The 14,747-nt window shown below is 40.4% G+C and overlaps 1 protein-coding gene across 2 annotated transcripts in view; it reads left to right on the top strand.

The window, feature by feature from the left end:
- Positions 1 to 14,747, top strand: part of LOC121883936 (protein kinase C beta type) — a 99,410-nt gene that overhangs the window by 59,745 nt on the left and 24,918 nt on the right. For both annotated transcript variants that reach the window (XM_042392381.1, XM_042392380.1), the window contains exons 9-13: positions 402 to 545; positions 10,472 to 10,645; positions 12,039 to 12,130; positions 13,261 to 13,323; positions 14,436 to 14,574. In XM_042392381.1, coding sequence (XP_042248315.1) covers positions 402 to 545; positions 10,472 to 10,645; positions 12,039 to 12,130; positions 13,261 to 13,323; positions 14,436 to 14,574 — 612 coding nt within the window. The remainder of the gene's footprint in view (positions 1 to 401; positions 546 to 10,471; positions 10,646 to 12,038; positions 12,131 to 13,260; positions 13,324 to 14,435; positions 14,575 to 14,747) is intronic.

Genomic DNA, 14,747 nt, shown 5'->3' with positions numbered 1-14,747 from the left:
CCAACATCACAATATTAAATTTTTAGCATTTTTAAGTATTTTACAATCAGAGAACTTGATATGATTGTCATATTTACCATAAACGAATGAGACTTGGGTCAAGATTACTCGTAGTTTGTGTGTTAGTGTTTCTCAAATGATGACAACACTTCACCTAACGCTTCTTTCAAAAAAACACACACAATAAATGTTTAATTGATTTTTCTCTGAGGCCTTTTCCTCACACCTGCCAATATGCAAATCTCTGAAAGCTTGAGATGTTTTAATACTGAAACAACAGCCACCAGATTGGTTTTTTCGTACCCTTTATTCATCCACTCACAGCCTGAAGTCACTTTGATTGTTTTAAAGTTGGAGGTCATGTCTAATCTTGTCTCCTAATTTCTCTCTCCTGGATCTAGAGGGCTAAGATTGGTCCAAGCAAGAACACAGAGGGGAAGTCGGCCAATGCTGCATCCAGGTTCGACTCCAATGGCAACCAAGATCGCATGAAACTGTCTGACTTTAACTTCCTGATGGTGTTGGGAAAGGGAAGCTTTGGCAAGGTGAGGCCATGACGTCGATGTATGTGTATGTTTGTATGAGGCACTGGTGCCTATTTTCGTATATTGCTGTGTATCCGCATAAGACTCATGATTACCTTTAGCACCATGTACTGTGTGTGTAGTGAGCCGCCATGGTGCTACCTATAATGGTCACATACTTACCTATATGCTTTATTTGTGGGATTGAAACATATATCCACTAGTTAGCAGATAAAGGACAAATAATGTCCTTGTATGATACCAAAATATTTACGTATAAATGTGTTCTCCACACATCTATCCAGTAATATGTGGCTGAATCAGGTGTTTTTCAGATTAGGGACCTTTTTGCTCTGTTAAATGCTGCAAATCAGTCTGTTCTCTCTGAACCCGAATATCTATCTTGAAAATGTAAGCATGACATTGACACTGAGATTTTGCACAACATAAACACAAAGATGACACTTGAGAAGTTTCCTATATTGTTAATGTTAAAAGAAACCCGTGTAACTTAGCACACGCCAGACCTGCCAACACTCCCGTTTTTCTCCTGTATATATCCTCTCTCCGGCTCTCCCGCCCCATTTTGTTGTTTCTCCAGGGAAACTCACGTAATTTGCATGTCCCTCAACCTTTATTATGAATAATCATCATACACACGGATCCATATGTTTTGTATGTTTGTCTGACGTTACCCAAGTTGCCAGATCGTTTATCGTTTATGTGTGGGACACATACAGTCCACACACAACATACAAATTCAACCCATCTGTCACCACAACCACAACCTGACTCAAAGGGCGTGTGCACGGCTGCTCTGTGTGCAGGCAGTCTTTCCTCCTGTCCTCTGCTCTCCTCCCTCTGCTGCTGATGTGATTCACTGCCTGCAGGTACCGCTGGTAAAGAGGAGGGACTGGTTTGTCTCAGCCAGCAGCTAAGTTTACAAAAATTTGCAAAATTTTAAGATATGTGGCAAAGTCAGATAAACAGTTAGACTGCATACAGACAGCTTTCGTGTTATTAGCTTAACCAGCATGCTGTGGTTGTGTAAAACATACCAGCGGTGGATGGGACAGTGCAGACAAAGCAATTGAAAATATCACTTTTCTACATGTTTATTCTAGTTGCACAGGTGGCTTGATAAAGTACTTATTGGCTTTTGAACAATAGTGCAATTCATTTCTTATAAAGCCAATTTTTCAATTATAAAAGGAGGTCTTTTTTTCAAAAGATGCATAGCCTTGCTTTAAGATCACAGCAGCAACATATTCTTCTTAGTTTCTCTTCAAAGCATGCCAGCAATGTCAGTTTTTCAGAGTCTGCCCTGTTGTTCATGGGCTTAATTGCAGATGCAAAGCATTCATTTCTGAGGACACACACAACCAAGCACTGTAGGAATGCAGGGTATTTGGTAGCCATCATGCGGATGCAAACACATAATTAAACAGTGCTCCTCTGTGCAGTATGCGTTATGATTAATACCTCTGTGTGTGTTTTGCTGAGTATTAGAGCACAAGAATCCAGAGACGCAAAGGTAAGAGAGAGGAAAGAAAAGATGGACAGAAAGGGTAAGATAGAGATCGAAAGAATCAAAGGAGATGAAGCGAAAGTAGACAAAGATGGATGAAGGGAAAGGGGCGAAGAGGATGACGTGACAAGTGGAGGGAGCGATGAAAGGGGAGAGAGACAGAGATGTAAGAGCACGGCGGCAAGGTTGACATGAATGAATTGAGAGAGAGGTAAAAACGTCAGACTGAATGAAAGAAGGGAGAGTGAGCAAGGAGGGGAAAACCTTGGTGAGGGAAGACTGACGTGAATGAATGAAAATCGAGGCAAGGAACAGAAAGAGGGAGAAGAGTGAAGGGGGAGTGAGAGAGAAAATTGGGTAAACGAGGGTTAGAGCAGCGGGGATGGAGAGGCAGAGAGAGAGAGTGTAGCAAACTCTTGCAAATTAATATTAAGCACTTGTAAAATTATATGGGGCACCACCTCCATTGATTAATTAACCAATTCATTAATTAATTAGGAAAAATTATAATATCTGTAAATTGTGAACTCCATCTCTGTTATAAAGGAATACACAAATATGACTTGGCAATAAAGCAAGATATTTATTGAACTACCCAGGGATAGGGATGAATAGGGAATGCTAAGCATAAATGCATATATACAACTAGAATTAATGCATGAATGAATGGGTAAATTAAATTAACAAGTTATTGCCAACAGAATGAATGAATGAAATTGAGGGTTGGCGCGCTGAGGGGTAAATAACTAACTAAAACCAATAAAAACAACTAATTTTAGAAATCAGCAACTCTCAGATAGAATGCATGGTAGATGGTTAGTCCCTACTGTTTCTTGATGGAGGATGAAGATGAGTCGAACACCCCGGAGAGCAGCAGGGTGAAGCAGACTTGGTGTTTTTTTTTTTTGGAGGGGGGCTGAGGCCACAGCCAGATGAGAACAGCTGCAGGTTCAGTGGAGCGCTCTGTTCAGTGCTTCTCAGGAGGGTGAATCCAACACTGGAGATGGGCTCAGACTGGCTGAGGCCACATCGTAAACACACCGCAGGGTTGTGTGTTTTCAGTCTTGAGGCATTCAGTTGCAGTCTGCAGAGTTGAAGCTGGGCTCTAACTACTAAAAGAGGTTCTTGGGAAAAGTCTTTAAAAAGTTAAACTACACGATAAAAATAGGAGATTACAAAAATAATAGATGTTCAAATGGCAAACAGTGTGCAATGACTAGACTGGTACTTAGCTTATGGCTCTGGCATCTTTGCAGTCTTCTTAGTCTCTTTCTGGGCTTTCAGCTCTCAGGGAAAAATGAAAAAGACAACGCCTGAAATGCAACACAGCCATAACTGCTGGCAAGGCCGAGAGAAAACACAGAAGACACTGCAGCAGCAATCAGCACGCCAGCTGAAAAAAAAGAAGCCAAGTCAGACAAAGACTTGTAAACTTTTATAGTCTAGTAGGTGTAGTGTTTTGGAGGAAATAGCAACCTTGGTGCTCTTTGGAAAAGAACGCCTTGATTAGTAACGAATTTCTTTGTGTGAAGAGAAAACTGGTCTTCAATTTAATAATTGTATTCCTATAGAATAGCTGTAGGTTATAAAAATTGCAAAATTTGTTGACCAAATAAACAGAATGAAATCAATATCTTTTTTCTCATCTGTAGTTAAAACTATGTGACAGTGAAACATATCCAAGGTCTCCATAATATCCTAGCATTCAAAGTATAGCTGAATACTATGCTTGTAGTTTAATATCAAATAAATCCACACATCTCTTAAAAGTTACCAAAACGTTCACTAGATTCTGTGTGGTACTATGTAAATTAACAGATTTTGAACAGAGTTAGCATAATATCAAAATAATTCCATGATTCTGAAACACAGTAAAAGTTAACACTGTTTAGACAAGTCCAGATACATATTGTTACACATTATTAGTGGCATTTCTGACCATTTCAGACATTCCTTGTTAATTAGAGGAGAGACGAACAGTGAGAGAGACACTCAGGGAGGAATGTGGCTTGTCCATAAATTTATGACACAAAGTCATTAATTTCCAAAATTGTCCATTTTCTTCCCATGACTGGAGAGAAGAGGCTGGATTTTTGTTCCAGTTCAATGTTTCCTTGACATCCTTATGCCTTGAGGTCAGAGGTCATTGTGTGTGTGTGTGTGTGTGTGTGTGTGTGTGTGTGTGTGTGTGTGTGTGTGTGTGATTCTGCATCCACACATAGACAGACTGTTAGATTAACATATCATAATGTTTCTGAAAGAATTTAGCTTCTACTTATATTCCTGGATTTATCCACTACAAGAGAGAGGGGGGAAAGTGACAGAAAGAGAGAGCGAGACCATTGTCTGTGTACCAGACCTGTATGCCGGCTGCTTGTTTCCATGGTAACAGGCATTTAAAGCAACACTGATGCGTCAGTGTGGAGAGACTGAGTCGAGGGTCGATCATTACTGGAATACCCAACACATACATATACAAACACATACACACGGATTCCTGAAGCATGCACCTTCTGTAGAAACACAAAATGTGGAAACACGCACACACACACCATTGGGCGTGTACTAGGTACATACATATGCCAGTACATTCTGTGAATAATAGCTTTCAGAAATACTAGTATTTCAGAAATAAAGAGACATGCACATACACGTACATGCAAAAGCAGGCACTCACGTGATGTGTGTGTCATTTTAATGGTTCCTGAGTGTGCGTGGGAGGCTGGTACCTTCAGAGCTGCTCTTTCTGCCTCAGTGTCTACGGACATCTGCATCACGATACTGCTGATGACGTTTCTCTGTGGACATGCTTACAGTGTGATACTTACACACACACACACACACACACATACACACACACACTCGTATCTCATGGGCAGACACGAGCAAGCACATGCTTCTTCCTGATCTGTATTGTCATGTGTTTATGCACACATATCACAAGTGTTCAAGCACAAACACATAAACGCACATGTATGAAGTTGGATTTATGCTGTGACCATACATACGTTCATGTGTAAAGTGAACGTATGGTCTAAGTTTCAGCACCATGGACAGCACCACTCAAAGCCTAAGTTTGCTTACATCTTTTATAATTACTGTACATAACTGATTTTATTACAACATTAATCTATAGTGTCATAAGAGTGGTGGAAGTATTATTTACTCTCCAAACCAACACTCAGGCCTAGATTTAGATTTATTCTGTCTGACCCCTTCTTCTTCTTCTCCTGTACCGTAGCATTATTGAGCCAGTTCTTCAGTATGGTGTCATCTGTTTTCTCCATATGCTTACAGCTACCAATAAGAATAAACTCTTAAAGATAACTCATTTAAATGGTATTCCCACTCCAAACTTATGCGATTGTGTCACCTCATCCCTTATCTGCAAAGTATTCACAATCACACAAAACCCAGACCACCCACTCTACCAGCACTTTACCCCCCTTCCTTCTGGCCAACTACCCATGTGCAGAAAGGCCTGTTTTAGCAAGAGCTTTGCTCCTACAGCCTTATGAGTTTTAAATAAGTAACCTCCTATGGTGTGTAGAGTGTCAATCCATGTCTTTGTCTTTGTAGTGTGACATTAAGTGTCCCTGTAATCCTGCATTTTGTATAACTCTGTATAATTCTGTGTCTTACTAGTTGTTACTTGTGTTTGTATGAACCTACTATGGAAAAGAATTTCCTCCTTGAGGACAAATTTATCTATCTATCTATAAGACATTGATGTATTCTGAGGGATTTACCAAGATCACACAATTTTCAACAGTGAGTTTTGCAGGAGAAAAGTATGCGTAAACAGATTTACATGAGCCACATGGAAGGTTGTGGTGGGAAAAGGAACATAGTTTTATCTTTGTTCTCTCAACAATAGCAGGCATAGAGTAGTCTCAACAAAAAAATATCATATCAGTAGCCATATTAGTTATCTAGAAATACAGAATCTAATAAAATATAGACCCATAAGTTAATACTTTAGAGTAATAATTATTAATGAACATATATTATTTTGTACCAAATCAGAAAGGAATTTTGATGAAGAACTCAGCACATTTACACTACATTTTCCATGTAAATCAGGCCCTCAGTGAACAATACATGTGCATAAATCAAATCAAAATGAAAGATTTCATGCTAATATTACATCTATGTAACCATTTGTAAAGCCTTTAATCACTGTCCCAGCAACTGCAGTTGAGATGTCACTTGGCTAGGAATAGAAAGCACATTGGCATATATACAACGTGGACATATGAAACTCTGATATATCCAAAAATGAATAATCAAAAGCTTGTTTTAATATAGTAATTATAAAGGTTAAATATTTTTGTTAACTTAATCATACTAGCAGCCCGAAGAAGTCCCACTGTGACCTACAGTGACTATCTGTGTGGGGCTAGACAGCAATACACACCCCTTCCATGTCATGATCCTGTCACAGTCTGGCTCTATGTTCCTTAGTTGACATTATCCACCAGTCCACCAAATGCCCTCAGACTTTTTCCCCGTTTGTTATACTGGACTGAGGGGGAGAAGGCTCTTGTACAGGACACTGTAGTTTGCTTTTGCACTAGCTACGAAATGTGACTGAGGAGTTTGGCATTTTTCTGTAGGTTTGAGTTATTTGTGTTTGCCATGTTTGAGGAGCTGCCTCATCATGAGATTGTATAAGAGAGTTTGTAGGTTATGCTATCGGTTGATTATTATAAGGATGTGTTTTCTGGTTTCTTGGCTTTCTGCTGCTTTGAGTTTTTCCTCCTGTGTCTCTGTTCTGCATTTTCCTCCACACCTGCCCTGCATCATCCTCGTTAGCCCTGCCCTGCTCCCTGTGTCTTCCCCGACCAATCAGCTCTATTCCTGTTCTCCTCTTCCACCTGCACCTCATCACCTCGTCAGTTTAGTATTTAAGTCCTGGTCTTCAGTTCAGTCTTGTTGGATCCTTTGTTCTTTTTTTTTTTTGCTGTGCCTGCGTGCCTGATTCAGTATTAAAAGACTTATTCTTCAGTTGTAACCAACGGCTTTGTCCTGCATTTGAGTCCATCTCCTGCTACTCTCATACAGTCAGTGGATATTGGTCTATATATACACTACATGATATATGACAGTTAAGAATAATACAACATAGTCTAGCATCATGCGGTGCAGTGTTGTGCAGTAGAGTGTGGTTTCATTTGCTTCCCCTTCGTAAATTCACTCTGCAAGGTCAGCAGAGAAAACACACTGGCGTCATTTACGACATATGACAGTTAATATCCTCAGGCCTGCTTTTCTGTCAAATGACCCTGAACAACTTTCTTGGGTAAAACAGCGTCGCCAATAGTGACACGCCACAATTCATAGTACAGTAGCCAGTTTATGAATGACACTGCAACCAAAATGACCTTGATTGAGTCACTGAACCTTGCTGAGATCATGAAATGTAACTCTGAAGCTAAATTCATCAGCTAATGGCCTTAGATGACATGCAAAAGCTAAACAACATATTGTTGCTCCTGTTGTTACTTTGTGTCCTGTGCATCTTTTGTCTGCAGAAGTATTCTGATTGTTGATGAAACCTTGTTTCATGTCTTCTTTCTCTTCTGTTGGTCTTGTCCTTGTGGCTGCATTAAATGAGCTTTGGGCCAGATGGTGTCCTTCCTCCCTGTTTCAACTTTATAGAGTTTGTATTTACATAAAGTCACACTGACACCATATGGGATGACTGCACGCACACACGCACACACACACACACACACACTCTCACACTTACGCCTACTTTTGTCAAAGGATACCACCAGCATAGATCCAACTTCAATAGATATCTAAACTTTAATGCTGAAGATTATAACGCACATTCATGAACTGTGGTTGCCCTCTATGCAAACACACATTTTCAACCTCACACATACACACACACATATACTGTAAGTGTGTCTCTTTGTCCATCTGTGCTGCTCTCCCTGTAGAATCCAAAACCCAATAACCCCTCTATATTATCATACCTGAATATTTATAAGACATAAACAGCAAAGCTGCTGAGTTTCCGATCTCGTGGGGGGGAAAAAAAATACGAAGTGGATATAAGGTCAGTCTTATTGCACTATTCTTGGTGGGGTTTGAAAGAATAATGAGTGTGATATGGTTTCCATTTACATCATGAAGCTGACACTCATCTACAGCACCTTTTACAGCGAGTAAGCGGGTAGTGGACGCTTAACAGCACATGTTGCTTTTTGCAGACATACAGTCTGTCAGCTGGCCTTTTAGTAACACAATGGTCTTTCTAAGATCTAGGCTATCTTGCTGCCCCAGAAGAATGGTATATTAAACACATCAGTACATCAATCAAACTCAGCTTAACTTGAGAAGACTTGAACAGCTGCAAAAAATCTTTTAGTGCACCCTCTGCTTTATGCAAATTAACATAAGAAATGTAATAAAAGATTTAAATTTGAAATATGATTGGATGAAAGATTCTTTGTTGAGGTCCCAAAACTCAATTAGCCTCGTGGGAAGTACAAACACGCCATGCTAGCCATGTAATGGAAAGCTCAGCCGTTTTTCTTCCACATTGTTCTTGCCTTTTTCACTGCCTTGTTTTAAGATAAAATGTATATGTACGTTTATTAGTTTTAGGGCGATAGGAAGAAGAAGGCTGTGTAGTCAGTCGACTAGTTTTAGCAGAATAGACTGCTAAAGAGAGACTGTATCTGTGCTGATAATTCACATAAGGTACTACTTTCCTCAGTTTCTGAAATTGTCCTGGGTCTCTTGCTCTTTAGAAACCTTGGAGAGTGCTTTTCTTAACTTACATTTAATTTATATTTGATTATTTAAGTGTTAGGGTAGATGTAATAATTTCCATAAATGTAGTCAAAATCTACTTTAAACACAAATCTCTCCTTATTTACCATGTCATGGCTTTCTGTACACACAACACACACACTCATGTAACACCCCCGCATACAGATTTCAGTCCAGAAAGTTTGACTTTAGTGGCTTTCTAGTCACAGGCCTACTTCAACTTTTATGAGACGACCTGCGAGTTGAGACATGACCCACATTTGGCCTGCTATATGCAGCAGCTACTGGATTCTTCAGGAAAGAAGGTATGATGATGAGAGGAGAAAGGGAGAGGAGAGTATTGAGAAATTGAGAAAGAAGAGGAAAGAAACACAGATGAAAAAGGAGAGGAGAGGAGGATATGGTGAACAAGAAACCTGCGAGAGGAAGACAAGACAGAAACATTTACTTCTCTGTTTTAGAGACTGAGAGCAGCATGAGCCTGACCTTGGATACAAGACACTGAAACTGCTGAGCACACACACACATACACACACACACATACGCACAGCAATTCAGAGGCAGTCATCTCATGGTGGGTGCATTCTAGGCATCTGTCTTGTCCTTCTCTGCAGATTATGAGTGTGTGTGTGTGTGTGTGTGACTCCCAGATGTGCTCCCGAACTTCACAATTTAAACAAATAGGATTCTGAATTGCTTGACTGCTGCCGATCTCTTTCCCTGTCATTCCCTCTGTCCTTCCTCTCTGTCTGCCCTTTTGCTTCCTCCACTTTTTAAATCCTACTCTCTTCACCCATCCACCTTCCTTTATCTCCACCCGCCCCCACGCTGTGTGCCCTAAAGATCCTGAAAAAGAAATGGGAAATAATCCCCTCTTCCTCCCTCTTTCTCCTCTTTCTTTTCTACTTTTTTTCTCCTCTCTGGTGTTCGTGAAGGGCAAAGAGAAGCCAAACATTATGGAATCCCCACAGAAGCACTAAATAATCTTTCTCTATGTCTATTATTCCTTCCTTTTTTAATAACACAAAATATTTTTGGCAGAAACGACATCGTGAGCTACATTTTTGCACAAAATGGTGATGCAAGTTGATGACATCTCCGCCTGCATTTTTTTACATGCAGCAAAATTTATATCATGCAGTCTGACATAGATTGCAGCTAAGATTTTATTAGACATAAAAGAAATTTCTTGTAAGAAAAAAACCTGCAAGGTAGCTGTAGTCACACTGTGTAATAATCACCTTTAATCACCTCTTTTCCCTCTGTAGTGCCTATCTTTTTCTTCCTGTTTCTCATATTTTCCCTCTCCTCAGGTGACATCATTACAAAGTGATGAATCGGTTTTCTCTCTTTTCCCCCCTGTCCTTGCTCTCTTTATTTCTACCTTGACTGTCTAACCCCAAAAAAAGTCAGAAGATTTCCTGTATCATCCCATTCCTCTATCTCTGCCCTTTACACTACTTCCCCTGTCTCTCTGCCTCTCTCTTTTCCTTGCCTCCATCTTTCTTTCAAGGTGATGGTGGTATAAAAGAGTGACAGGAACTGTGTGTCATAAAAATTTGGAATATTGATGAATTCATCTTCCTTGTATTTCTAATCTATCCTCTCTGTCTCTCCATCTCTTTCTATGTAGGTGATGCTGGCGGAGCGTAAAGGGACAGAAGATCTGTACGCTATAAAGATCCTGAAGAAGGACGTTGTGATCCAGGATGATGATGTGGAGTGCACCATGGTGGAGAAGAGAGTGTTAGCGTTGGCTGGAAAGCCCCCATTCTTAACACAGCTGCACTCCACCTTCCAGAGCATGGTGGGTGGTCCAGTACATGTTCATATCCTACAAGAAACAACAGCCCTATTTTTTGTAACATTACTCTCAGTACTTAATTACATATTCTAAGAATTCTAAAAGGTAAAGTTTGGGCACACACACACAAATTTGGGTAGCAGCCACAGACAACTACAGATCAACTTTCACTTTATTTTAGAGTTTTATTTACTGTTAAAGAGAAAATGTGCACTTGTTGGTTGCAAAAACACGCAGTGACTCAAAACCTGCCCATTTTACGTAACTATGTTTTGTCTTTCTTCATTCTTTGCAAGCTGAACTGACACATTCACGTTATATTTTATCAGAAGTGAGGTGCAGCGCGGTGTCCTGCTGAAGGGCACAGTGGCAATGCTGGTGAACACTGTGGTTGTAACAGCAGCCACCCTGCCTGCTGTCACCAGCTCACAGTTGGAATACACAGGCCGGATTCATATTTGATTCATGCTCATCTTCCGACGTATAATCCATATTACACTAGATGAGTTTCTTACACTAGAAGATGAGTCAACAGAGGAGTAAATATAGCTCACTAGTCCCATCCTTAACACTGAGTGCATGTCATATACATTCCCATAATTAATAAACGCACACATACGTCCATGTTTTCATTGATCAGTGAACATAACGTGTTGTGAATCCATTTGAAGCTGTGGTTAAAGGCTAGACAAATAAAATTGACCTGACCTACACACATACACACACACACACATACACAAGAAGTGAGTGTGTTAATCCTTCTCAGCACTAATTCTCTGACCAGAGAAGGGCTTTCGTACATATGGGACTTATGCAGTTACCCACGCACACAAACAGGCAATTATAACGTGCATACACACATATATGGAGCACATATTGCACACAGACAAGTGCTCATAAGAGTTATAAGCCAGTGCAGGCACACATACTCACACACACACTCACACAGATGCACATTAAAAGCCATAACACAATGTTTTCTCCAAAACACACACTGACACAAACAGACACATGGCCACATCCCTCCGCACTCCCTCACATACTGTACCTTATTGGCAATTTCTGTAGATAATGGAGGAGAATTGGCTCTTAAATTGATGTCGCTGTGTTCCCTCAGTTGAAGATTGATTGGATGCACAGATGACAACCCAATCACCTTTTTGTCACTGTGCTCTTCCTTCTTCTTTCTCCATCTTTAATCCCTCCATTTTCTCTTCCAATGTCATTTTCTCTGTATCTCTCTTTAATTTATCTCCCACATCTCCCCTTGTTCTCTCTTCTCTCACTTTCTTTTTCTCACTATCATTATTGTTCATTTCTCTGTGACCTCGCCCGCTCTCATGAACATGTACTTTCTGACCTTTCTTTCTCTGTCCTCCCCTCTGTCTCTCTGTAGGATCGTTTGTATTTTGTCATGGAGTACATCAACGGCGGAGATCTCATGTATCAGATTCAGCAGGTCGGCAAGTTCAAAGAGCCTCATGCTGTGTGAGTAGACACACACACACACACACACACACACACACACACACACACACACACACACACAGTCAGCATTTGTAGACTAACAGCTAAGATACCTTCTTAGCCATCATAAAAAAAAAAACCCTCTCAATCCTGTGCTTACACACAATCGGTTTGGTAATGCTTCTTTAAATCATATTGAATAAGCCATCAGCACTTTTGACTGGCTGAGATGATGGATGAGCAATCCTAGCAGAGCCTCGGGGTAAAATATGTTGTTCGCCCCGATGAACGTTGCTGCTCTGAGGAACTTCAAAGAAAAGAAGGTAATCCAGCAGCTCCTGAAAGTTTTCAGTGTGTGGTAAAATACCTGCATACTGTATACTGCAGAATATAATTAAGGTGGCTGGCGGGATCACTGGTGTCAAGCCGAACCAGCGGGCTGACATATTTGACAAGCGGGCTGTCGGTAAAGCGAGAGCCGTGGTGGAGTTTGCCCTTCATCTGCTTTATAGGGAATTACAGCTTCTTCCCTCTGGCAGAAGGTTTACACTGCTGAAGGGCAAGTCGAACGGGGTGAGGAACTCTTTTATCTAAGGCCATCAATTCGTTCTACTGTGTTTGATTTATGTATTAGACAATAATCAAGATATTCTGCTCCGTGGATGATGATGATGATGCCTTGAACTTTTGTCTCAATGTCTTGTCCTTATATCCTGTAAATTTATGTTGTGTCTAAAACCTAAAGCTGGCTTAGCTTCCTGCTGCAGCGACGCACCCTCTGGTCATCATTCTGATCACAGATAAAACATCCAACAAGCTGTAAACAGGCTCTGCATGTTCTGCACGGCTCTCCTCGCCTTCAAAATGCCTCTTGACATCTTTTACGTGCGCTTTACAAAGAGACATTGATCGCGCATGACCACACAAACACACACACGCAAACATAGTTGAGTACGTGGTCAGTGTGTCCAGACTCCTCCTGTTGATCTTATCAGCTGCTCTCTGGCCTTGAAGAGACAGCACTGACCTTTATGCTGACACACACACACACACACACACACACACACACACACAAATTATTCCTCCGTTTTCCCTCTGTTCTTTCCTTCAGCCTCTTTCTAATTACTTTTGTTGTTTCTCTTTGTTTGTAGATTCTATGCGGCAGAGATAGCCATTGGTCTGTTCTTCCTACATCAAAAGGGTATCATCTACAGGTAACATCCATACCGCAACATAGTGAATACATGACATTTACACCAAACCATGTACGGCTAAGATTAGACTCAGTCCCAGTCTTTACCTAAACAACAGTGTCACCTCCATGCATTGGGCCTTTGGTTAGAGGTTTGTTGGCGTCACACACTGTACATCACATATCATCTGAATCAATACTAACAGCAGATTTTAGATTCTCATCACTCCATGTAAAGCCCCAAATCATATATCCTGATAAAAATTACACCAGTGAGTTTATACTAATGCAATGACCAATACTTCTCTCTATTATTTATTCTCTGCCATTCTCTCAGTGACACACAGTGGCACATACAGACAGACGTCTGAGGCAGAGATTCTTAATTCTTAACACACATTTATGATATGATGATCTGATAACCAAATGTATTGTGTCAAAATGAATAATAAAAATTAAATTGCAATAGTCCAAACACATTTTACACCTTTTATAATATGATGGGTTTGAAAAATAGGCAATTTATGACACAAATTTGTTTCACTGAAGTCACTGAAGTACTTAATGTAGGTTTATGATTTTCTAGGTAATGTTGTTTTGCTTGCTTTTGAACAAAGCCTTTGTACTTTAAAAGTTTTATTTCAGCCAAAGCTGAGCAGTTTTTTAAAAAAAAAAAATTCAAGTCTAAAATTGCTACTTTAAAGATAGAAAAACTGACAGCCAACTGTTGAACATTGTTTTTAATGGATGATAAGGGATGCATTCACTGTAACATCAGAAATGCTGGGATGAAGTTAAAGATTGATGTGTGATATTTGGGACAACAAGAGGGTTTTGACCTTTAGACTTAAACTACAATTTACTGACATCTACTGTTTATAATACCAAGCTGAGAATCTGCCCCTACAAATGTTGCAGTCCCCCCGCCTGAGAATCTGACTTACATATGTCATCTGTGTTGGTGTATCTGTCACTTTACCTCTTGGATCAATCTGTGCATCATTTACTATTAAACTCCCACTTAACTACAGAACAAAAAAGCCAATATACTGTAGAGAAGATGAGCCTCCTTGGTTCATATTTGTTCATAAACTGAGTGCTGTTCCTCTTTGATGTTGTTTTACCCTCCTGTAGAGACCTGAAGCTGGACAACGTGATGCTGGACTGCGAGGGCCACATTAAGATAGCGGACTTTGGCATGTGTAAAGAAAATATGCTCGACGGAGTCACCACCAAGACCTTCTGTGGAACACCAGACTACATAGCTCCTGAGGTGTGTGTCTGTGTGTGAGGTGTGAGTGATGGTCCCTGGTCTATATTTGATCATGCTGTTGTCTCGAATACTGCTGTACTGTATTGACACAGTTGCTACAGTTGCTTAATGCAGTACGCTGTGATGGAAAGGACAAACATACCTAACCTCCCAACCTCTAGTGTCTGATCGGT

This window comes from Thunnus maccoyii, chromosome 18 (assembly GCF_910596095.1).
Source record: "Thunnus maccoyii chromosome 18, fThuMac1.1, whole genome shotgun sequence".
In the NCBI taxonomy this organism is placed as follows: domain Eukaryota; kingdom Metazoa; phylum Chordata; class Actinopteri; order Scombriformes; family Scombridae; genus Thunnus; species Thunnus maccoyii.
The sequence above is the reverse complement of the archived record's forward strand: the minus strand, read 5'-3'. Positions and strand labels throughout refer to the sequence as shown.